The following is a 24,435-nucleotide window of genomic DNA, read 5'->3' as shown; positions in this document are numbered from 1 at the left end:
ATTTCTAAAGCTAGTGAGTTCTGTGTGTGTGTGTATGACAGAGAGAGAGAGAGAGAGAGAGAGAGAGAGAGAGAGAGAGAGAGAGAGAGAGAGAGAAAGGGCTGAGCTCCATGTAGTTTGTTGTGTGACCCAGGTACCAGTGGAGCCCAAGACACCAAACTAAACAGTGACCTGAATTTACTGTTTGTAAATTCAAAATTGAGCTCAGAGATTTACTCTGGCCATATCAGAAGCTTGCCAAGACCTGGAACGCATAGCGATTTGGGCCAGAATTTCTAGCAGCAACCTCAGACACCAAGTTGCTCGTCCGGCAGCACACGCTTTTTTACTGGGGAGTCCTGTACCCGACTAGACGAGGACCAAGTTCAAGGGCTTTTTCTCCAGAGAACAAAGACCTCCGTAGTCGTGCTCCCGCACTCAGCGGCTCAAGTGTGCGAGGACCCACACACCCCTCCCCATTCTGCAGCGCGGGTCAGCGCAGCACGAGTGACTACCCTGGCAGCGCCCCCGGTGATGCCGCCGCAGGGCGGGCAGAGCCTACCAATGGCGTCATGCTCCTCCCTCTCTCCCGCGCTCCACCCTCCACCCCCTGCGGTTGTAACTCCCTCCTCCCTACAAGCCTCTCCCCGCGCGATCCTCCCCTCCCCTGCAGCTCCTCCCAAATCGCCCCTCCCTACATACTCCAACCCCCTCCCCGCTCCCTCGCGCTCCTCCCCATCGCTCCTCCCAACACGTCCCTCTCTCTATCCCCCCCCCCCCCGCGCTCCTCCCGGTCCCTCCCGCTCCTTCCCCTCCCTCGTGCTGCTTCCCTGGCGCTCCTCCCCTCCACCCCTCACGCTCCTCCCTTCCCGCGTGCTCCCCTCCCTCCTATCCTCGTGCTCCTCCCCCTCCCTCGTGCTCTCCCTCCTCCTTTCTCCGTGCTCCTCCCCCTCCCTCGTGCTGCCCTCTCCGCGCTCCTCCTCCCGCGGGAGCGAGCTGTCAGCCGGGCGGGCCGGCTCCGTCATATGACCGGCCGGCGACCGCGGCGCCGCACCTTCCGTCCGCTGCAGCGGTCCCGCGTTCGCGCCCCTCCGGCCGGCCGCGCCCCCGTCGCCATGGCCCCGCCGCGGCCGCCGTGGGCTGCGCGCTGAGCCGCCGGGTCCCCGAGCGTGGCCGCCCGGGCCGCCGCGTGCACGCCATGGCCCCGACCCTGCTCCAGAAGCTCTTCAACAAAAGGGGCGGCGGTACCGCGGCCGCCCAGGCCCGGCCGCCCAAGGAGGAGCCTGCCTTCAGGTGAGTGCGTGCGAGCCGGCGGGAGGCCTGCGAGGAGACCGGACCCCTGCGCAGCCCTGTCCCCTCCTCCCGGGCGGGACCCATGCGCCACCCTGTCCCTTCTCCCAGCTCCTCCGGTGAGGGACCCCTGTCCTCTCTATCCAGGTCCTCCTGGATGGGACCCCATGCCTGTTTGTCATCTCTTTCCAGGTGGGACCCCGGCAACATCCTCCTCTCCCCTTCCACCATCCTCCTCCCTCCCTCGCTCTCTCCCTCCCTCGCTCCCAGAGACCTTCCAGGTGGGACTCCGGGACCTCTCAGTCCCCTCTCTCCTGGTCTTTCAGGGTCCAAGAGCCACCAACAGCCCTTTTCCTTCTCTACTGTTCCCCCGAGGTGAGACCCCCCCCCCCAGAGCCTTCCTCCTCCCCTGCTTTCCAGGTCTCTTTCCCAGGTGGGAGCCCCACGCCATCCTCTGCCCTCTTCCCTCAGGTACCCCCCCCCCCATCATTTCCCTGGATGCTCCCGCGCCTGAGCACCTCAGGGTCCCTGTGTACCTTCCAGGGTCTCTAGAGGGAAAGTCACCTGCATCTCTCTCCCCACCCTCCCCAGCCTGTAAGCTGTCATTTTGCGGGCAGCTCCAACCTACTGAGTGTGTGACAGTATTTTGAAGTTGTAAAGGGTGGACCCACGAAAAAAGCAGCTTCTTCCTTGCAATGTATGACATGCTCGCAGCGGAGGAATAAAAGTGTGTAATTTCCTCATCAGTTACAAGGCTGATGCTGCATGATGAGTAGAAAGGGAGGGAAATGCTTTTATGGAACGTCTCAGGGTCTAATTTAACAAAGCTGCGGCAGATATCTAATAGTTCATCTTTGGAACACATATCTTTGAATTAGCATGTATCAAGAAGCGTGCTTAAGATCCACAGCTCTAAGTGGCAGGTCTTGCATTTTGATCTAAGCAATCGACTTGTAATCTAGTCTTTAAAAATCCCTATACTCTTATTCTTTGTAGTAGTAAGTTTCCAAAGATGCTTTCCTGGGTCTTGCTGTACTGTCTCTCAGCATTCTTAGGTTCAGAAAGTCATTTATTTGCCGGCTAAGTTTTCAACATTTAAAAAGAACTGAACACTCCATACTGATTATGGTATTCTAGTGGTGCTTTGCAAAAGCAGTTTATTGTTGAAGAAGTCTAGAGTCAGTACAATACATCTTTTAAAAAAGTTAAAGTGAAACTTTGAAATTATTATTATTTTAATATATGAAACAGGAGTCCCACTCTGGTAGTGCAGGCTAGCCTCAAACCCTTGGTCTTTGCTTCCCAAGTGCTGGGATCACAATTGTGAGACATAACATTTGAAATGAATTTTGATTAAATTTCATCTTCTATATTGCTTAAAAAATTTATTTAAAACATTTACAAACCCTCACTATAGTGATACAGGATTTTCTTTAGTTTTGTATTTTGACACCAGTCTTAACGTAGCCAAGGCTGGCCTCATCCTGATCCCCCTCTTACTGCCTCTCAAGTATATTTATTACAATAAACATGTGTGTTGTTGTGCCTGGCTCCAACTACGTGAGAATGAAACATTAAATAGACTTGAATTTGTGTGCGTGGTGTTTGGAAGGTAAATTGTGAGGGTTCTGTGTATCATAATCTGTGTCAGTACCATTAGGCAAATGAAAGCTGAGTGTTTGGGTAGGGGATTCTGTGCCTTTTACTTGTCTTCCTACTAGTGATGCTGTACAACTTCTCAAAATGGTAGGGTTACTTTGGACTCAGGATTTGTAATGTCTTCTTTTTCTTCTTAGAATCCCAGACTAGATCAAGGTACAAAGTCTGGAGAGAAAAAAGCCATGTGTGGTTCAGGTATCTTCACTTTGGCAGCCCTTACCAAGGACTTTAAAGCCATTTGAATGCTGATGGACTTCCCTTCGTGTTTGTCCACTGCCACTCCCTCCATGGATAAGGTTAAATTTGGTGTATTTTGAGCAACAACAACAAAAAAATTGTGGCTATATTTAGGGCTTGGCCATATTAGGAAAATTGATTCCCACGTTGTGAGCACACTATTAGTACCATGTTCTGACTTCTCATTGTCATATAAGGGAGAATAAAATTATGCTGTGCAGTCTTTAAATTTTCTTTGCATTATATATTCATCAGTGTGTTTGGGTGTGCGTGTGTGCACATACTCAAACAAGTTCCACAGCATGCATGTGGAGGTCAAGGAACAACTTTCAGAACTCACTCCTCTCCTACCATGTGGGTCCTGGGACTTGAATGCAGATAGATCAGATAACAGGTACTCTTGGCTGCTGAGTTACCTTGACAGTCCCCATATTAGTATTTCTTTTCTTTTGTTCACTTTAGTTGTTTTTTATTTTCAATAAGCTTTTTGAGGCAGATGTTTTTGAAGAATTTTGAGATTCACCCCCCTCCCTTTTTGAGACAAGGTCTTAAATAACCCAAGCTAGCCTGGAAGTCAAAAGTCTTAGCCCTAATGTGATCAAATATTGGAGTCACATGCTGGGCACTTGTATGACCTCTATTCTTATCTGGGCTTTCCACTCCTTCCCTCATCATTCTATAGTTTTCTTGTTGCATGTCAGAGATAATTTGTTGTCTTGAGTGAGTGTCTCGAGTGTCTCGAGTGGGGCTAGCACCCCACACTGTTTCCAGACCATCATCTGTCAATCATCACCTATAGAGCATCATCATCAACATTCCTTCTTATATATTTTGTTTACAATCTGGAGAAAAATGCCTGTTTTTTCTATGGCCTCGGTGGAAACAGAAAGGCATCAAGAGAGGCTATGTTTACAGTCTGACCTAGAGCAGTCAGGAACAGGTATAATTGTAATGTTTCTGAAATGTAGACCTTCTTAACAGTATGGTGTATTTGACATTCTAGAAGGTTTACTGGTCTTCCATATGTTTTTCACTTTTAATTAATTGGTAAGTATCTATTTCAATAACCTTCTGACCAAAAATGAATAGTTTAAAAATAGGATTTCTGGACCTAGGTCAACATGCCTACTACACAGAACTTTTTTAAGTAAGTGTGTGTGAGTGTGTGTGTGTTTCAGATGCATGCAGCTACCCTGGAGCTGGAGTTACAGCTAGCTGTGAACCGTCATGTGGATGCTAACCAAACTTGTGTCTTCTGCAAGAGCAGTTAAGTGCTCTTAACTACTGAGCTCTCTAGCACCTACATAGGTCTTTTTAATGGTCAAGGTCTTTTTAGTGTCTGGCTCATATTTGAAACATTTTCTATATTGCCTCCCCCACCCCTTGTATTGAGGACCAAACCAGGATCTCATGCATGCTAATTAAAACATTATTTTAAGATTGTTTTCGTTGTTTTGAGACAATGTCTCATGTAGCCAAGGCTGGCCTTGAACTTCTGTATCTATCTCCCAAATGCTGAGGTCACCACTCTGTGCCAGTATGCATGACTCTTGTATCATTGTTATTTATTTATTTACTCATTGTTTGGCCCTAAATCTAGAGCCTTGCATATGCTGGGAGTTCTCAGGTTTTGATTCTTTCGGAATTTTGAGATAGGGTCTTATGTAGCCCAGGCTGGTCTGGAACTTTTGATCCTCATGTTGTGTCCTTGAAGGTGTTTCAGTTGCAGGCATGTGCTATCGTGGCTCTTGTTTTGTTTTGTTTTTTCAAGACAGGGTTTCTCTGTGTTGCTCTGGCTGTCTTGAACTCGCTCTGTAGACCAGGCTGTCCTCTACCTCTGCCTCCCGAGTGCTGGGATTAAAGGCGTGTTCCACCATCACCTGCTTCTCATTTTTTTTTTTTTTTTTTTAATATCTCATCTCTGGTAAATGATTGCACTGGTTTCCGGTTAAAGGTGGTGAAGAAGATAAGCTGTTAAATGTTTTCTGCTCTTCTGGATTGGTTAGATGATGGGAACATCATGTGGATTATGGGGAGTGGATGAAAGCATTGCGGCTGCACGGTAGTAAATGCCACCAAGAGGGCGATCTGTGCTAATTAGCTGTGCAAATGTCAACAAGAGGGAGCTAACTTCTTTCCTCCTGGTCCTGAATACCTAAGGCCAAATGGCCTAGTTAGTGGTAATCCCCATTTGTTCTGTTAGAGCAATTCAAATAATCTGTTACAGAGCTAGGATAAATATAATTAAATCCACTTATTGCCAAAGAGCAGCTAATGCCAGTTTACAGCGTGGCCTTCTACCTGTACAAAGCCTGCTAGGACACCCATGGTTATGTGCCCTAGAGTTCAGGGTGTAAAGGACAACAGATTATATACTAAGATGAATAATTAGAGGTCCTCTATACATAAATCTGAGAGAGAATAGAGTTTCATACACAGTTCAAAATTAAGAACTCATTCATCTTCACTACGGTAGTCATGATTTGGGCAAGACTTCCTTTATATTGCTAGGGGGTAGTTTTTCTAAAGGATAGAGCAGAGAATATTATGGGGCGGGGGAAACCATGTTTTTTGTTCCAGTACATCCTCACCTCCTGCTGTGGTTTGTGTGTGTGTGTGTGTGAGTGTGATGTGTATGTATGTGTTATGTCTGCCTTTGTGTGGGCCTGAGTGTACCATAGCATGCTGTGATCAGAGGACAGCCTCCAGTACAGGTCCTGGCTTTCCAACTTGCTTGAGATAGCTGATTTTCTGTTGCGTTCACTTGGAAGCTTCCAGGGATTCTCTTGTTCCTGGTGCTGGGATTACAGACCTTTGTGCTATGTGGATGGCTTTTATATGGTTTCTGGGGATTGGAAGTCTTGTTCTTGCCTTTCCATGGCAAGCATTTTACCTACTGAAGTATCCCCAGCACCGTACAGTCACATTTTTAATGACCATAAAGACTCTGTAGTGATGTCCTTGCCTGCCAACTTACATCTACTGGCTTACTACTGGCTTACTCTTGCTGTACCTCCTTGTTCTGACATATTATCACATATTGTGAGAGCTTAGTAGTGATTTTAGCAGAGGTGAATAAGGAAAGTGCTATCTAATGCCCTTAGGAGAGATCTAAGCCCAGTGGTGCATGCCTGTAATCCCAGCTTTGGGGAGGCTGAGGCAGCAGGATCAGAAATTAAAGGCTAGCCTCAACTACATGCGACCTTGTCACAACACAACATAATAAACAAACAAAAATAGATCTTGGAAGAAAAAAATAAAGAAGCCATTTAGTCTTGCCTCGTGTAACATGTTGCCATGAAGCTGTAGATTTTCTCTGCTTGTCCAGTGTTGAGTCATCTGTAAAGTGATACAGTTCTATATAAGAAACTTTAGTAGGTGAGGAGGTCATAAAGCGGGTTAGAAAACTTTCAGAAAGAATAATATGCAACTCAAAATGATTTCAAGCAGTAGCAACTCATCTTAGGAGATGAAGTTTAGTATTATTCTTTTGAAGTTTCATTAAAAACTGAACAGTTTTCAAAGTCTGCTTTCTGCTGTGCAGACTTGAGGTACTTGAAGTAGGTGATTTTTCATTTGTTTGTTTCCAGTGGGTGGTAAAACATGGACCCTGTGATTTCAGAGAAGCATTAAAGACAAATAGCAGGCAGCGTTTCAGACCTGGACACCTGCGACTGCACATTCAGAAATACTCTTAGTAACACAGTAATTTATTTTTTCTTTCTGAGTTATTTGCAAGTTCTTTCCCATCCAAAGCATTCTTTAATGGCACAGATGAAATCCATACTTTTGTAGAATTTAATCTAAAGCTAAATAGTTCCACCTTATAGCTCTGAATCAGAGACAATGGATTCTGAAGCTATAGCATATCAGTGAGAAGACACTATTGTTATACAGTACAGGTCTGATGTGTTGATGTGTTTTAATAGCTTTAATCAACATGTTTAAGCATGTATAAACATGTTTTTGTTTTTGTTTTTTTGAGACAGGGTTTCTCTGTATTGCTTTGGAGCCTTTCCTGGATCTCGCTCTGTCGACCAGGCTGGCCTTGAACTCACAGAGATCTGCCTGCCTCTGCCTCCTGAGTGCTTGGATTAAAGCGTGAACCATCAACATCCAGCATGTGTTTAAACATTTTTACTGGTATATGTTAATTATATGAAACAATTGGTTTCATACTGGCATCCTCACACATGTATATAATATGCTTTGCTCAAAACCATGGGTTTCTTTGTAACATTTCCATAAATGTATATAATGTGCTTTCTTATGTTTAGTCCCTTATTGTCCTTCTCTTATCTCTCTTCTCATGGTTTTTATTGTCAAGAATGAACTTTTAGTGGAGTTGGAGATACAGCCTAATTGGAAGAGTACTTCTCTAGCATGCAGGAAATTCCGGGTTCAACCCCAGCACCACATAACCTGGGTGTGGTGATTCACACTTACAATCCAGCACAGGAGGAGCTGAAGGTAATTCTTGGCTACATAGAAAGTTAGAGGCAAGCCTGGGGTACACTTTACCCTACCTAAATGTTAACATTTTCCTCTTTGTTAAGATACTGAAAGTATCTTTAGTATCTTAAGATACTAAAATAACATGCTTGCTGTGATTTTTAAAATGTTTAAACCCAAGTTCAATACAAGTCCCAGGAGGCCAGTTTCATTGCCCAGGAGTGGCCTTCCTCTAGAATTGGTGCATACTTAGTTCTATAGCTGGATGCAGGTTTCCCCCTTTGCTAGCAGTGTCTTTAAGGAAGGTGTGACACTCTTTAATGTTTTTTCAGAACTCAATATGAGAGACCTGGATTAGGTTTTATTTTTCCTTTTTGTTGTTTGTTTTTGTTTTTTTGTGACAGAATCTTTGAAGCCCAGCCTTGTACCTGTTGTCTTCCTGCTGAACCTGTCCAGTGCAGGGTTTATAGGCATGAGTACTGCACTGGGCGGGGTTAGATATTTATAAAGCAAAACCAAGTAATTATGTTTTTGTTATTGTTTTTCTTTGAGGCATGGTGTCACTGTGTAACCTGGGGTGAACTCGGATTTGATGTATAAACCAGACTGGCTTCACACTTGCCCTTTATCCCCCCAGGCATGTGCTGTACCAGGCATGGCTGCTGTAAATCAGTTCTGATATGTGAGCTTGCCATGTTACACATCACTGTTGGATGAAGTTTGGGGATTGAAATTTGGGCCTGGGCATATGCAGAATTTACAGCTGAAAGGAGAACATTGTTTCATTTTAAATTGTTGTTAGCTCAGGTTGTGTTTCATGGTTTGCTTCTAAAGGTCAACTTAAGGAAGTCACTTTGTTTCTTGGCAAGGAAGTTTTAGTTAAAGAAAAAAAGAGAGAGAGCTGTCTTGCTTCTGCTTTCCTCAAATGCTTTGGCTGTCAGCCTGAACTACTGGTGGATGAATAGGAGGTAGGAATGGTAATGTGTATTACTTCTCTAGCTACTGTTTTTCTTCTTGTGTTGTAAAAACGGGACACATGATTTACAGCGATTACACAGGGGCTTTGCCTAATGTGAATCTTTGGGCTTGGGCTCTGAGGTCATGTTCTTGGCTATAAAAATAAGTTGGTGAGTCCCTCTTTCCCAAGCATTCTTTATCTCAGGTTGTTTAAAAAAAAAAAATGATTATTATATAAAAGAGGAAAAACAGGATGGACTTTTCCAGCTCACTGGGCATGTAATAGTGATTTCTCTACACCCCGCCCCGTCTGTAAATGGAACATCCATGACTCACCATGGCCACACAGGCACTTTTGTAACCCTGCTTGAATGGGAGGGTGGGATGGGGATGGAAGGAGATGGGCAGGCATCCCCTTTGTTCAGGCAGATTCTGTCTAGTTGCCATTGTATGACTTCTGCAAAGGACAGTGTGCCTTCTCATACAACACACTACAGAGCTTTTTAAATAGTGCTTTCTGTTTGTACCGAAAGAATGCAATATACTAGGGTAAGGAAAATGCAGCCAGTAAGACAGCAATGCTGTACATTCGTGTCTTGTAGTGGAGTGTTCTACTGTTACATAAGATTTTAGGATTAAGAGCCAGGGGGGCTTGTTCAGATGGTTCAGGGGGTCAAGGGGCTTGCCATCAGGCCCCAGGACTTGAGTCCAGTCTCTGAGAACCGACTCGAAGGTTGTTCATTGAACTCCACATATGTGCCATGACTGTGTGTCTACATACATACACATACAAATAAATTAAATAAAATGTAAAACTGAACAAAATTTTAGAAATATTTTAGTATTAGCATGAGTCTGAGTCCCTCACGTTTTTCTCTAAGCTGTATTCCTTTCTTTTTTTTTTTTTTTTTAAGGGTGGGTGTGGCTGGGCATTGAACCTAGGGCTTGCTTTCTTTATGCTAAACGACAGCTGGTGGGTGGTAGTTCTTTCCTTCTGCCTTATGGTTCCTGGGGATGGAACTTAGGTTGCCAGGTTTGGTGGCCAGCACCTTTACCCCATGAGCCTTCTTACTGGCCCTCTGCCTTGAACTGTTTGTTCTTGGGCTTCCCGTTTCAGCCTCCCAATTGCTGGCTGGGATTACAGATATGTGCTATCACACTGTACCCATGATTGCTTAATTTGTAAATTAAGCTCTGAATTTGTACCTAGCATATGCATATTATATATACATACATATATATGTATGTATATATATATCTTTGAAAATGATTTTTTATCACCTTGGCTAGACTATTTTTAAAAAAAACTATTTTGTTTTTACTTATGTGTATGAGTGTTTTGTTTTGCCTGCATGTATGTATGTATACTATGTGCATGCTTGATGCTCACAAAAACCAGAAGCGGGTGTTCAGTCCTCAGGAACTGGAGTTACAGAATATCGTTAGCCATCATGTGGTTTGGTTGAACTGAACCTATGCCCTCTGCAAGAACAGCAAGTACTCTTAACCACTGAAATATCTCTCCAGCCCTGGATTTTTAAAAACTAGAAATAGAACATGTCTATATTGCATAGATCTTCAAATTAATGGTTATTGAAACTTTTTAATCTACTGATACCTATTAGAAAGTGAAACCCAGTTGCTAGGTATCTCAGTGGCTCTGGGAACTGGGACTATAGAAATTCATTCTCCCAGAGGCCATGGGAAGCCAGCACACCTGCTGGGAGCTTGGTCTGATCCCTCCCAACCCTCCACCCAACCCCATAACCTTAGTTTTGAGTTGTTAAGGCAACTATTACATTTTTCACAAGTTGGAGAAAGGTTAGATGTTAATCTGCACATTTCTCAAGACTTGAAGCAGGATTGGTTTAGGATGAGTGAGGGAAAAAACTACAAAATCACTATCTAGTCATTGTAGTGTTTAACACTTTAGTTGCCAGCTATCTCTCTGATGTGCCCAGAAAGTTGGGTATTCTCTTTTTCTATTACACAGTCAAACCTTTGGGATAATAGGGCAAAAGCTTGCTTATTATCATTTTGTTCTTAATTAACTGTATTTATTGATTATCTTATATGATTGAGGAGGAGTAACAACTATCTCTTTTAAATGTGATGTAACACCTTTCTAATTTAAGCTTCCATTGAAAGTAAATGAATGAAACAAGAAAGGGGACTTGTGCTTTTATGGCTATGGCAAGAGTGGTCTGCATCCCAGCCCTGCCACTTAACACAAGGAGTGACAGGAAGTTGTCAGCAATAAGCACTTGGCCAGGGGGTGAACAAATGCACTGACAGGTTCCGAAAACAGATGCTCCTCAAAAACTGGGTAGCATTCCAGGACTGGACTCTGATTTTTGTTTTGGGAGTGCAAGGAGTGGAACCCACTGTGTCACACTGAGCCCCACAATATGGTTTCTTGAAATTACTGACATTTATTATATATAACATTAGTAAAAGAAATATTTGGCTTGAAGGATGGCTTTGCAGGTAAAGGAGCTTGCTACTAAGCCTGATCGGAGTTGTGTTCCTGTAACCCATGTGGAAGGAGAGACAACCTTGTCCTCAGACTTACACATTCTCTCTCCACCCTCCCTCTCACGCACACATAGCTAAATTACAAATAATAATGTAAAATTATATTTAAAAAAATCAGAAATTTGCGTTAGTCCTTACCTGTACTGAGGTTCAGTGATGGCAACTTCCATTATATAGCAAGTTCCAGGCCAACCTGCTCTACATAAGGAGCCCTGTAACAAAACAAAAAACAAACAAACAAAGCAGTCTTGTTACAGGCATCTCAAAGGAATGTCTTTCTTTTTTTTCCGTTAGTATTATGATTTGTGTTCCTGGCTACAAAAATGATAGAATAAGTATTAAAAAGATGGCTTGATAACCCCTACTCCAAACCAAAAACCTTGTTTGAGTTATGTATCAGACCTAATCAGAAAAATTCCAGCTATGTCAGAAACTACCCACTGAAAATATGTTTAAATAGTACGTATGAAACTCGGGAATTCCTATGTTGATAACAACAACAACAAAAACATCCTGTATACACTCAAAAGTCATTTGAATTATCTTGTGGTAAGACAAATTAAGTCTCACTTAAGATATAGCTCACCTAGTTATGAAATCAGTATTGCTATGCCAGAGCGTGCAAGCAAGCATTTCATTTTCTTGTTGCAAGAAATAAGGGCTTTAGAAGAAAAGATAGACCCATCAATATTTTCCATGTAGAATTTCCCAGTTGAGAAAATTTGAAAATGGGTTAACAGGAAGAGTATGTTTCAGGCTAACATGTAATGGTGGCCCATAGTGAGTATGGAGATGAACTATGAGTAAACATTTTCTCTAAGCATATCAGGCAATGGCTGTTTGCTTTATAATGGTACATTGAATAAGTTAGTTGCTAGGACAGAAGGAGCTGGCAGTGACTACTAGGACTGGCATATAAAAATGGACTCCTAGTAGCCAGTTTGTTCCAAGTATGCAGGCTTTTGTGGAGAACCTGTAAATTTTGGTATCTGGCTTTGACTACTGAATGCTCTGTGTGTGTGTGTGTGTGTGTGTGTGTGTGTGTGTGTGTGTGTGTGTGTGTGTGTGTGCGCGCCTCGCTTACTTAATATATTCCTAACAAATTGTGTGTTTGTGGATTTATTTTTGTGTAAGGTTATTATTATTTTCTTTTTGCAGAGTAGGATAAATGCCAGGCAAATTCTGTACAACTAAGTTATACCCTGAGCCACAGAATATTAATATGTTAAAAACATTTCTTAATATCTTACTTATGTGTATGTATGTTTTACAGAATGTGCGTGGAGGTCAGAGGACAAGTTTGTGGAGTTTATTCTCTCTGGAATTCAATCCCTGGGTCCCGGAGATTGAATTTAAGGCCCAAGATTATTAATTTTTAAATGCACCTGGTAAAAATCAAACAATTTATATAAGACATGTTGACACGCAAGTCTCTCATTGCACATTTATAATTTCTTTCCTCAGGGACTGCCATTATTCTCTCAATTTCTTTTGTATCCTTCCAGAAATATTCTTTCCAAGTACAAGTAAGATATTCTTATGTCATTGCATATTGTAGCAATTACAGTATGCTGTCTTGTGTTTGTGTATGTGTGTGCCCATATTTGTGTCCTTGCTTACACATGTACAGAGGAGGCTGGCCAGTGCTCTACTGTTTTGCTTTCCACCTTATTCCCTTGAGTGAGGATTTCTCATTGAACCTGGAACTTGTCATTTTGGCTAGTCTGGCAGCCAGCAAGCCCCAGCTTCCTTCTGCCTCCAACCCCACATCACTGGGATCATAGGCTGGTGCAGTCAGGCCTGGCTCTTTAATATGTGTTCTGGACATCAAACTCAGGTCCTGATGCTGGAGGAACAAGTTTTCTTACCCATTGAGCCACTAATAATATCTTTATTTCTTTTGAATGTTAGTTAATGTTTAAATAAATATCAAATAAATAAATTTCCTTTGAATAAATATACCCCTTGACTTGGTAGTTCTCTAGGCTGGCTGGATATTAAAGTCAGTTAGCAAGTCCTGCTTATTCTCTCAGAGACCCTGATTTTGTGTCTGGGCTGAGGACATCAGTGTCTCTGAAACTCTCCCCAGGTAATTTCAATGCACAGCCAACAATTTCAACTACTGATGGTTTATTCTGAAATGGTTAAGTTCATGTTAAACGGTCCTTGTGCATAAGGTCAAGTAATTTTCAGGATCATTTCTGCCAACCTGAGAGTTTCCACCTGTTGACACCCTTACCAATGGCTTGGTGAAGATGGCTTAAGTCACAGGAAAGAAACTGGTGGGGTGGTGGTGAATTTCCATACTTGCTCATTTAGTAGTTGTTATCACATGTGTACTCCAGTTTTACTTAGATTCTTATAAAACTTGTGGTGCTGTTCCTTTCAGCAGAGCTATCTAGATATAAAAAATAGACGTTTTAAAAATATTAACTTTGTGACGGGCATTAGCAGTGCACAGCTTTAATCCCAGCACCTGGGAGGCAGAGGCAGGCAGATTTCTGAGTTTGAGGCTAGCCTGGTCTACAGAGTGAGTTCCAGGACAGCCTACTACACAGTGGAAAAATAAAACAAAACAAAAAAGAAAAAGAAAAAAAACTTTACTAGTGTTTGGTGTATATACATATTCTTGTGTATGTGGGGTAGAGGCCCAGAGATAAACATTAGGGGTCTTCCTCAGTTGGCTCTCTTATTCCATTTGTGTGTGTGTGTGGGGGGGTTGTTTTGAGGCAGAGTTTCTCTGTATAGCCCTAGGTATCCTGGAACTCACTCTGTAGTCCAAGCTTGGCCTTGAATTCGCATAGGTCTGCCATGCTGACTTGCTCTACAATTTCTTGCTCTCCGATTTCTTAAGACAAGGCCTCTCTCTGTATCTGGAGCTCAGTCTGGTTCTGGAGTCACAGACACTAGCTGTAGCTCCTGGGGATCTGAACTCAGGTCCTTTATTTTCTATTACATGACAATCTCCCCAGATCCCACATTGTTATTTGACCCAATAACTCAAAAAAGAAAAAGCTCTTGTACACTATGGTTTAAAAAAAAAAAAATGTATGTATAGACAGACATTCTTTAGGCATTATCATTATGTTGATTAATGACAAACACTAGTTGTATGTACAGTAGGAAAGTAGAAAAACTACCATTTAGCTTCATAGGACACCAGGTGATGTGGAAATGATTGTGAATGTATTATAAACTGTTTACTGTAGATTAAAAGTCCCAAAACTGTTTGGTATTGAAGTGGTGAATTTTTTAGTAAATATGCAAATAGATGACCAAGAACTAGAAAGCAAAAAGGAAGTTAAAAATAATGTTGTCATGGATGAGGATTGTGGACAAATGGCTTACAACTATAAAGAGGGAGCAGAAGTATCTAAACCTATAGAGAAATATTTCCAGAAATCTCACTCTCTAGTGTGCTGAGCACTGTTCTGGTTGATTTGGAGAGTGTGTGAAGGGATGTATCTAACTTCTGCTTGATCCAGCTGACACTATTGACATGCAGTCTAGCTTTAATTGGTGTAAATTTACAATCCATGATTTGTTCATCATTGTGTCTTCTCAAAGCCATGTTTCCCTCAAGTTCAGTTTGCTTTGGACTTTGATCTTAATGTTGCTGGTTTGGCTTCCTGTGCCCCTGTCCTAGACAACCTGAGTGTTGGGATTATAGGCAGGCATGGCTACCCTGTGGGGCCAAACTTTATGCCATTCTTTAATTTATTTCTTTACATATATTCATTCTTGCATGTGTGTTGGTATATGCCATGGTACAGGTATAGAGATCAAAGAACCAACGTGTGGAAGTCTTTCCACCATGTGACTTGAGGGATCAGACTCGGATCATCAGTGAGTTTTACAGCTGGGAAAATTGAAATTAATATGTTTTTAACAGATATAAGCAATGTGACTCAAGGGCAGCTCTGTTATCAGAAGGTCCATCTGAGTATGACTGAGGACTCCTGAAAGCTGTACCCCCAACTCCCAGGCTGCTCCACAGGAGTTACTAACTTCCTGTATGACCTTAGGCTGTGGCCCTGTGAGTCTACTAAGATCTCTGAACTTCCAGAACCTGTATGGTCAACTTCCTGGTGTCAAGGAGGAAATGTTTGAATGCACAGAAAGTAGCTATAGATCATGATTAATGCTGATTGTCTGGATGGTTCTTGCCAAATCCTATCAAGGTTATCACTCATCAAAACTGCTGTGTCCCAGACTGTAGTAGGTAATTTCATTTTGGGTGAGGTATTGTCATGATGTAGCTCTCTGTTTTAATTTGGCAGGCAGAGTCGGGGTGAAGCCAGAGCCTCACACATGCTCACATGTGTTTTACTGCTTAGCCACGCCCTAGTCTCTGATTATGTGCAAGGTACTGAGCCTTTAGCTCACCATTTTCTTTCTTCTTCTTCTTTTTTTTTCTTTTTAAATTTTCTTTTCTTTTTCTTGTATGTGTATTAGTGTTTGCCAGAATGTATACCTGCAGTCCCCATGAAGGGCCCAAGAGGGCATTGGCTCCCTTGGGACTAGAGTCACAGATGGTTGTGAGCTGCCATATGGGTCCTGGGAGTCAAACTCTTGAGTGTTCTTAACCACTGAGCATTCTCTCCAGTCCCCTCACTATTTGCCTTCAAAGGTTACCCCAGAGATATCATTAGTAAGGAGGGTACAGCTATCCATGAAGATAAAACCTTGTTTTGTGACCATTAAAAAAAAAAATCTGGGAGCAGGATACAAGGCTACACACTTATACTGTTAGCATTTGGGAGGCTGAGGCAGAATGAGAGTTCAGGGTTAACATAGGCCATATAATGAGTTCTAGGACAGCTACAGTGAATCCCTTTAATAATCAAAACAAATAGTCTTGATGTGGGGGCCTTGGTCAGCTATGATCTAAACATCTGGGAAAGTAGATTTGCACCCCCCCCCACACACACACACCATCAGGAATGGGAGGAGGCCATTCACTAACGTTTTTGGCTCTGAGTGGCATAAGTTCCCATGGTTGGGATCCTTCTGGTCCCATGGAGTTTGGAAGCTTTGTCCAGTTTAAGGCTGAGGTTTGCATCAGAGTGTAGTGCAATTTATAGGCTGTTGTGCCCCTCTTGCTGTGTCTTTGGGACAGATGGATGAATGTACAGATGCCTTTTCAGGCAAGGCTGGACAGGATGTGGAAATGAGGAAGAGTGAATTATAAATGTGAGAAAGAATAAAACTAAGTAATAATATTAAAGCAATGTCAGGGTTTTGAGCCTGAGTAACCTGGGACAATGGTAGCATAATTAATAGAAATGGGAACTTATAAAGAGAAATGGTTTTTTAAAAGGGAACACATACGTTTGGTGTCACATGGGTTGTAGTGAGGTGAAGTTGAACAGTTCTGAGTAATAACATGTGAAGTTAGATTTGTCAGGAGAGATGTTAGCTAATACCTGTCAGAGTATCAGAGTTCATCTTTAATTCTGAAGCCTTTCTTTTTCTACCCTCCCCATGTAATTACTTTGTTAAAATTGTTTTTCCAAACTCAGGTCACCTGCCACCTCTGTCTTTGCTGAGTGCTTCAGAGAGGATGCTGAGTTTAATGTTTTATTTCTTTCTATGTGGCAGTTAATATACACTAAGCATATCTTTTAAACATATATGTATGTATATGGGTACTTTGATTTTGAGACATGTTCAAGAGTGTGGGGAAGATGGCAGAAAAAAAGGTGGAAAGTATGTATGTATGCGTGTGTGTGTGTGTGTGTGTGTGTGTGTGTGTGTGTGTGTGTGTGTGTTGGGGGTGGCTGTGAGTGAGAGGTTCAACAGGGAAAGGGGAAGGGAGAGTGGGGAATTCCCCAAATGCAGTATGTATGGACATTGTGCAAAACTGTTACTTTGTAAGCTAATCTTAAAATAAAAATATCTTTAAAAGTTGTAAAATAAAGCACAGCACACTACTTTAAAAAGCAATTTGTGGAAGTGTCGTTTGTATTTCTTCTTTTTCTAACTGTTCCGTTAGTGTTGCATTTATTGACTGGTACTTCTGGTTTTTCTGGAAGTAAAGTTTATGTAATTCTTTATATATTTTAGATATTAAATCCTCCCTCATTTTATTTTTTATTACATCGGACTTATCTCAGTCCTTGACACAGTGTTAACTTTTCTCGTTGTGACAGTTCTTTGCTTGGGACTTGCCTTCCCTCTCCCTTCTTTGTTTCAATTTCTTCAATGTTTTGTGGAGCCTATATTGGTCTTGAACTCATGATCCTCCAGCCTCAGCCTCAAGGGTGCCTGGATTGTAAGAGTACTCCACCATGCCTACTGCCTGTCATTGCTGATCATACCTTTACCTACTATGGTAGTTAGGAGTCAGGGTCTCACCCTGAATCTGGAAATCTTACTGATTGGCTAGACTGGCTGACCAGCAAGCTGTGGACAATCCACCATTCCCTGTTCCCAACTTGTCTAGGGTTACAGATGCATGTCATTGTGCCAGGCTTCTATGTGGGTGCTGGGGATCCAAATTCAGACCCTTATGCTTGCACTACAGGCATCTTACCAACTGAGCTACTCCCCTCTAGCCCCTTTGATCTTTTGCTTGGGCTGTTGGTGGGTAATTTTAGTAGAGACACATGATAGAGAAGATCCTCTACTAGTTTGACCTAGGAAGCTTCTAGAATTGAAACACGGGATTGTGTAGTACACTTTATCCTTCTCTGGAAGAAGTGGCCTCTTATTTATGGACAGGCCTCTTGAAGAGTTGCTGATTTTTTTTTTTTTTTTTTAAACTCCAAAGCCAAAATACTATATTTGGGCCAGGTGTTGTGGCACATGCACGTGAACCCAGCATGTAAAGAGGCAGATGTAGAAGAATTGCTGCAAGTCTAAGGCTAGCCTGATCTACATAGTCATTTCTAGGCTAGCCAGGGATAAGGAACAATACTTTATCTCAAAAAGCTAAAAATCAAAACAAAGCAAGAAACTGAAACAAAAAACAGTCTGGAGAGACAGCTCAACTATTAAGAGCAGTGGTTGGTCATGGAGACTTGGGGTCAGTTCCTAGCACCCACGTGGTAGCTCACAACCATCTGTAATTCCAGTTTCAGGGAATCCAACATCCTCTTCTGGCCTCTGAAGGCATCAGGCATGCACACAGTGAACATCCATGTATCCAAAGACATTAAATAAAAACAAATCTTTTTTAAAAAGCCAGAAAACTAAAGAAATTAAAGTGTTTATATTGTTGATTTATTTTGCTGTATGTGCAAGTGCCTGTGGGTGCACAGGTGCACTTATTCTGTGGTGCACGTGGAGGTCAGAGAACAACTTTTGATAGATAATTCTCACCTGCAGTGATGCAAGTACCCCAGGATCAAACGCAGGTCCTCAGGTTTGCCCAAAGGTGACAGACATTATTGGATAAGCTATCTCACTGAGCTCCCTCCAAAAAAGACTTTTTAAAAAATACAACCACCGTATCGCCACACACAAAAATGTTTTTGTTTTGTTTTGCTCTTCTTTAAAGAAGTTACGTTAGCTACATTTGTGCCACTGTGGCCAGTTTCACACTAGAGAGGTTTATTTTGAAGGGTCCTTGGTCTTTGGCTGCAAGTGCTTGGGTAAGACATGTGGCGATGGGAACATGTGGAGGAGCTTCTTCGTGGATGGCAGGAAGCAGAGAGAGAGCAATGGCAGCATTCCTTCTGCAAGCATAGTCCCACTGGCAACAGCTGCACTCAGGAGAATGCTAAGCTGATACCATTGTAGTCTGCCTCTAATCTGGTTATTACCCTGGCTCCCCGCCTCCTGTTCTCTGGACCACACTCTTCAGGATTTCCCGGCATTCACTTTTTGTTAGTAATCAGATGCACAGGTGGCCACGTATCTTGGCCCAAGGCCTCTTCACCTTAGAAACTCATCTTTAGGTTGTAAAAACAATGTGACAGGAAAAGCTTCTGCCACAGGTGATTGGCTTTTGACTGGGGAGGTGGGAGAGTCTATTTCTTCCAGCAGGAGGGATGGTGGAGAGCAGCTTAATCCTGGCTGGGGAAGGCGTTCAAGATGAAGGTGTCTTTCCTTAGGGATAGGTGACCCGGTAGAGGACAGAGTGGAAGAGTTTGTATGCACCTGCTCTTCAGTCAGAAGTCATTAAAGGTGCCTTGGAAAAATGAAAGCCACCAAGTGCTGGAGACTCAGTCGGGTTTTCCAGGCACAGCAGGTTAATTAATGGCTGATCTTGGTTGTCAATTTAACACACCTGGGAAGAGGAAACCTCAATCAACCAATTGACCCCATCAGATTGGCCTGTGGGCATGTCTGTGGGGCATTTGCTTGATTGCTAATTGAGGCCAGTGGGCTCACAGTCCCTTGTGGGTGGTGCCTTTCCTAGGCAAGCGAGTCTGTGCAAGGCTGGGCTTGTGTAAAAGGGTAGCTGAATGAGTCACAGACAGTAAGCCAGAAAGCATCGTTCCTGTTTTGATCTCTGCTTCAGTTCCTGCCTAGGCATTCATATTCCTCCATGATGGACGGAAACATGTAAGCCAAATAACCCTTTCCTCCCTCAAGTTATCTTTGTTCAGACTACAGCAGTGAAAAGTAGAAATGGACTGGCCACCAACTGGACCTGATAGTTTCCCTACCCTCCAACCCCTAAATTCACATTCTCTGAAAAGAGCAGTGTGTGCACACGCGTGCAACATCGTGAATTTTATTTCTCATAGCTCACTTATTACGATAATAGCTTTTGTGGTCTTAGCCGTGTACTATCACCACCTTTTATTACGATGCTTCTTATGTGTGCTTTGAGCTAGAAGGCTAAACATAAAATTGAACTTGTCCTAACTCCATCCCCTCCCCCACCCCCTCACCCCGCCATTGGGGAAAAAACTCATTTTCAAATTCAGTTTCTTCTTATTCTCACATTTCTGACCTATGTGAGATTACAAAAAAAAAAAAAAAAAAATCTTATTTTACATACCAATTCCCTCTCCCTTCTGTCCTCCCTCTTCCCCAACCTTCTCCTCACCCCACCCCCCATCCACTGCCCAGAGAGGATGAAGCCTCCCATGGGGAATCAACAAAGTCTTTCACATCCTGTGTGAGGTTCTTTACCACAAACAAAGCAGGTAAGAAGTCAGTTGTGCATTCCCTAATTAATGCCTCTGAGGTGCTCAGATCCACTTTGATATCAGTTTTGATCCTGTCTAGCCGGATATCCACAGGGGGTAGCATTGTGCTCTACAGGCTCAGGGCTTAACCAGAAGACTCCTCCCTGCAGAGGCTAGTCCCAGTCCCAGGTGCTTTCACCTGTGGTTCTGGCCCATAGCTGTAAATCAAGGGCCCTACAATCCTTTCTGCAGGATTGAGTAATGAATGGGCTTGAGTCATTCACAAAACTCAAGGGAACCGGTGGAGGCCATGGTACCCCTTTGGAACACGCCATCCTCTGAGAAACTCCATGTGGTCATCTTTCTGGACGCTCTTTCAGACTCCTTCGTTGAGGTCCTTGTGAATATTTTACTGCATGGACATGCTGGAAGCATGGGCTCAGGGTTGAAGTGCATGATCGAATGCTAATGGACTGACTGGGTGGGACCCCCATTGAGGCTCGTCTGTTCAGATTAGCTTTCCTTTCTCCTGAGTGTGGGCAAGACCCTATCTGAAATGAATGCTTTATCTCTTAGACAAGGTAGGTCAGAAAAGGGCAGGAAGATGGTTTTGGGGAAGGGCTGTTGTGGTGCCCATGGCCTGTTGCTCAGATTTCTACAGACCGACAATTCCTATTCTGGGCCTGGAAGTCTGAATGAGATGTCCTGCAGGAGTTCAGTTGGAGATGGTTTATTCCCCATTCTTCTGTCAAGGAGTGTAATGGGGGCTGACTGTTCACCCAGATAAAGACACGGAAGCCTTATAGAAGCACTCAGCAAAGGACTGCTGAGCAATTTAGGTCTCTTTGTTCAGTGGAGCCCTTCATTTTAGTTTTCTTTCACTTTTCACTTTGTTTTTGAGCCTGGGTGTACAGCCTAAGCTGTCCTTGGAACTTGCTATGCAGTCAAGAATGGCCTTGAAACTCTTCATTCCTCCTGCTGCTGAATGCTGAGGTGGTAGGCATATGCCACCAGGCCTAGATGTCTCTATATATGATTTTCTATAACTAAATCATGATTCCAGTTTATACCAACAGTTTTCTAAAAGCCTAGCCTAAAAGAAGAGGGATATATGGGTTGGAGAGGATGGTGGAGGAGAGGCCAACAGTAAATGAGGCAAGAAGGTTTTTTGTCTTTTGTTTTGCTTTTCTAATAGGAATCAGTGCTTTCTCCTAAGCATGGACAGACAATGTTGCTTCTAGTTCTCATCGTAATCTTATTTTTATTTTTAGTGTCCACAAACATTTCAAATTTTAGATATTCCCTTTACATTGAGTTTTTGTTGTTGTTATTGTTACTTAAATTTTATTTTGTGTGGTGTGTGTGTATAAGTCAAAGGATAACTTGTGGAAATTGCTTCTCTACTTCTACTATGTGGGTCCTCAGGGTGCCAGGCTTGGTAGCAAATGCCCTTATCTGCTGAACAGTCTTGCTGGTCTGAGAATTCTCTCTCTCTCTCTCTCTCTCTCTCTCTCTCTCTCTCTCTCTCTCTCAACAGCTTGTATGTTGGCATATTTGGGATGCAGAGACTTTGCTACTTAAAATTAACCACTGTGAAATACTGGAAAGTTTCTCTCCGTTGTTGTTTTTCCATACGCTTACAAGTTGTAAACACCTCCTTGCTCAGACTGTCAATATGGACCATTAGCAGTTCATTCTCCTACCTGTTAGACAAAAGAAAGTTCAGTTCATCATCCCATACACAGAAAGTCTGCAAATGATGGAGCTTTGCCCTTTTGGAGATGAGAGACAGTGAACCCCAGAGATAAGGATTTATCCAGTCTTCCTCTTCATCTAGAAACTTCCTTCCCCTCCTGAGAGGGAACTCCCCTCCCCTGAGAGGAGGCAGAGTTAAATTTGGGTGTAGTTCTTGCTGGTAAATATTTATGAATGCTGTCTATATTCCAGCAACTGTGGAACTCATTTCACAGTGAAATGAGATGTGATGTATTTTCAGGGAACTACAGTTAACACACACAGAAAGTTCACACTCCTATCAAGTACAGACAATATAATCCTTGTCTGTCCATCTGTTCACTACAGTGTGTTTGTAACCCTCCAAGTAGCAGTCCATAGTATTACTACAACAAAGAGAGTCCCCTTCCCCCGAAGAGTGAAACTGATGTATGCTTTATAGGTTTGTCATCTCCTGGCTCAGTTTTCAGTTCCCTTGTCATATAATTTTCATTATTATGGCATTTATGTCTGGTGAATGTACAACTTACTGTCCAGCAAATAGAGGTAATGATTCTTCTCAGTTCTGTTTGTGTAGGAGCTGGGGAGATAGGCAGCTTCCTCCCAACTGTCACTGATAATTTGGACCCTGCATTTCAGCATTTCACTAGGAATTGGGCCTCCCTTTTCCCTCATTTGTCTCAGTGATGGAAGCTGGAAGTGGATCACTTGCCATCATTGTGATTTCAGATCTGTGCTGCCCAGTTCAGTATAATGGCTACATATGGCTGTTGGTACTTACATTGTGTATAATGGGAATGGGGATGTCTTCTAAGTCATCCAGGTGTGGTGACATTCTGTAACCCCTAGACTCCAGAGGGTGAAGTATGAGGATTGTTGAAAGCCAGCCTGGTCTAAAAACTAATCAATTTCTTATGTAGCCCATGTTCTTGAACTTCCTTACCTAGCTCAGGAATTCGGAAAGGACAGCTTAATACTCTGCCGTGTGGTGAGATGTGAAGGGAGAACCATACTTCATAGTGTCAGCCATAGTGCTGATGTCCATGGGAAGCACAGGTCCTTGATTTGCTGTCAGTGGACACTGCTTCCACACATGCCTTTGTGGCAACTGTGCACATTCCAAATGTTCATGCCTAAATTGTGCCCTAGGGTAGTGTGGGACTGAGACAGTTCTTGTAAGGTAAGTCCATGGGGAAAGAGCTAAAGCCTGATTGTAGCTAGGCAGTTCTGAACTCTAAGATGCAAATCCTTCCAAGTCCTGTCTGTCTTAGTGCTGTGGCTTTTTGAGCATTTTTCAGAATGGGGCTTTATAAGAAATTCTTACCTAATGGATGATTTTGGTTTGTTGTTGAGTGAACTTACAAGGTCTAGCTTGGAAAGTTACATGGAAGGTGTTTTAGAAAGAGCATTTGGTGTGATTTGGGGTGATTAGGGGTATAAAAGGTTTAAAGGGGCCTTTGACAGTGGAAGAAACGATTAACTTGTATATTTCATAGTTAGAATTTTCTAACTTGTATTGATTTGTTCTTCAGTTTACTCTTCTATGTGGACTTTGCAGAGTCTATTTTAGATTGTGTAATTTCTTGGAGATTCCAGAGAACTGGCTGCATTTTGAGAGGTTGGGATTAAAGTGAGGAGGTGACTGGTTTTAATAAAATCATTTGCCAGATGTTGCTGTGGCCAGTTGTTTCTCTTGGCTTTGTGCTGTGTGACTCCCATGCTGTCATCATTGAGCTGTCATCATATAAAACAGTAAGTACTCTGGGTGGGCCTCATGCACACAGACAAACAGAACATCCCATATGTTTAGAGCTGCACAGGTTTTCCAAGGGGTTCTCAGCTGCTCACATTTAACATTTCCAAAGCCCTGAGAACTGCGATGGCAGAGTCAGCAGCTATGGAGCCTGAGACTCAGAATGTTTGAGTGGCTTTTCTGAATCACATGGACAGTGAGTAACTGGGCCAGAATTAAGTGTAGCTTGCCTTCCAGCCCAACATTCTGTTCCTGGTGTGACCAGCAGGGCCCCAGCTGACTGTGACGCCCTTGCCTGCTCAGATGTTTCCTGAGTTCCTGGTACTCAGGCTTACCATGAGGCACTTACTCAGAGATGTGTCTGCTGATTCACAGTTCAGCATCCTTTTCCTTGCTTTCTCTTCTCATAAACTGATTTCTACATATTCTTAAGCAGCAGATGTAGCTTTCTTTCTTTCTTCCTTCCTTCCTTTCTTTTTCTTTTTTGCTATTAGAACTTGAAGAATATTAATAGTCTTTCTTAATTAGTGATGCATTTGTTACATGAGAAGCTTTCCCGTTCTATTCTGATATAATTCATGGCTGTTATCCATCAATCTAAAGTGGAAGAGGACAGGAAAGTTATCTTTTAACAGATATTTATTTAGTTTTGAGATAGGTCTTATGTAGCCAACCTGGACTACATAGTGAGTCCCTATATCAAAATTTAATGTATATTAGTTAGGCATTGTGACATATACCTGGGAGGTAGAAGGC

At 42.8% G+C, this 24,435-nt stretch overlaps 1 protein-coding gene across 1 annotated transcript in view; it reads left to right on the top strand.

Annotated features, from left to right (window-relative positions):
* The first annotated feature begins 985 nt into the window (after nt 1-985).
* Fnip2 (folliculin interacting protein 2) overlaps nt 986-24,435 on the top strand; it is a 95,651-nt gene continuing 72,201 nt past the window's right edge. The window contains exon 1 of the mRNA XM_051199434.1: nt 986-1,272. Coding sequence (XP_051055391.1) covers nt 1,178-1,272 — 95 coding nt within the window. The 5' untranslated portion in view covers nt 986-1,177. The remainder of the gene's footprint in view (nt 1,273-24,435) is intronic.

This window comes from Phodopus roborovskii, unplaced genomic scaffold (genome assembly GCF_943737965.1).
Source record: "Phodopus roborovskii unplaced genomic scaffold, PHOROB, whole genome shotgun sequence".
NCBI lineage: Eukaryota > Metazoa > Chordata > Mammalia > Rodentia > Cricetidae > Phodopus > Phodopus roborovskii.
This window is presented reverse-complemented; position numbering and strand designations above follow the sequence as displayed.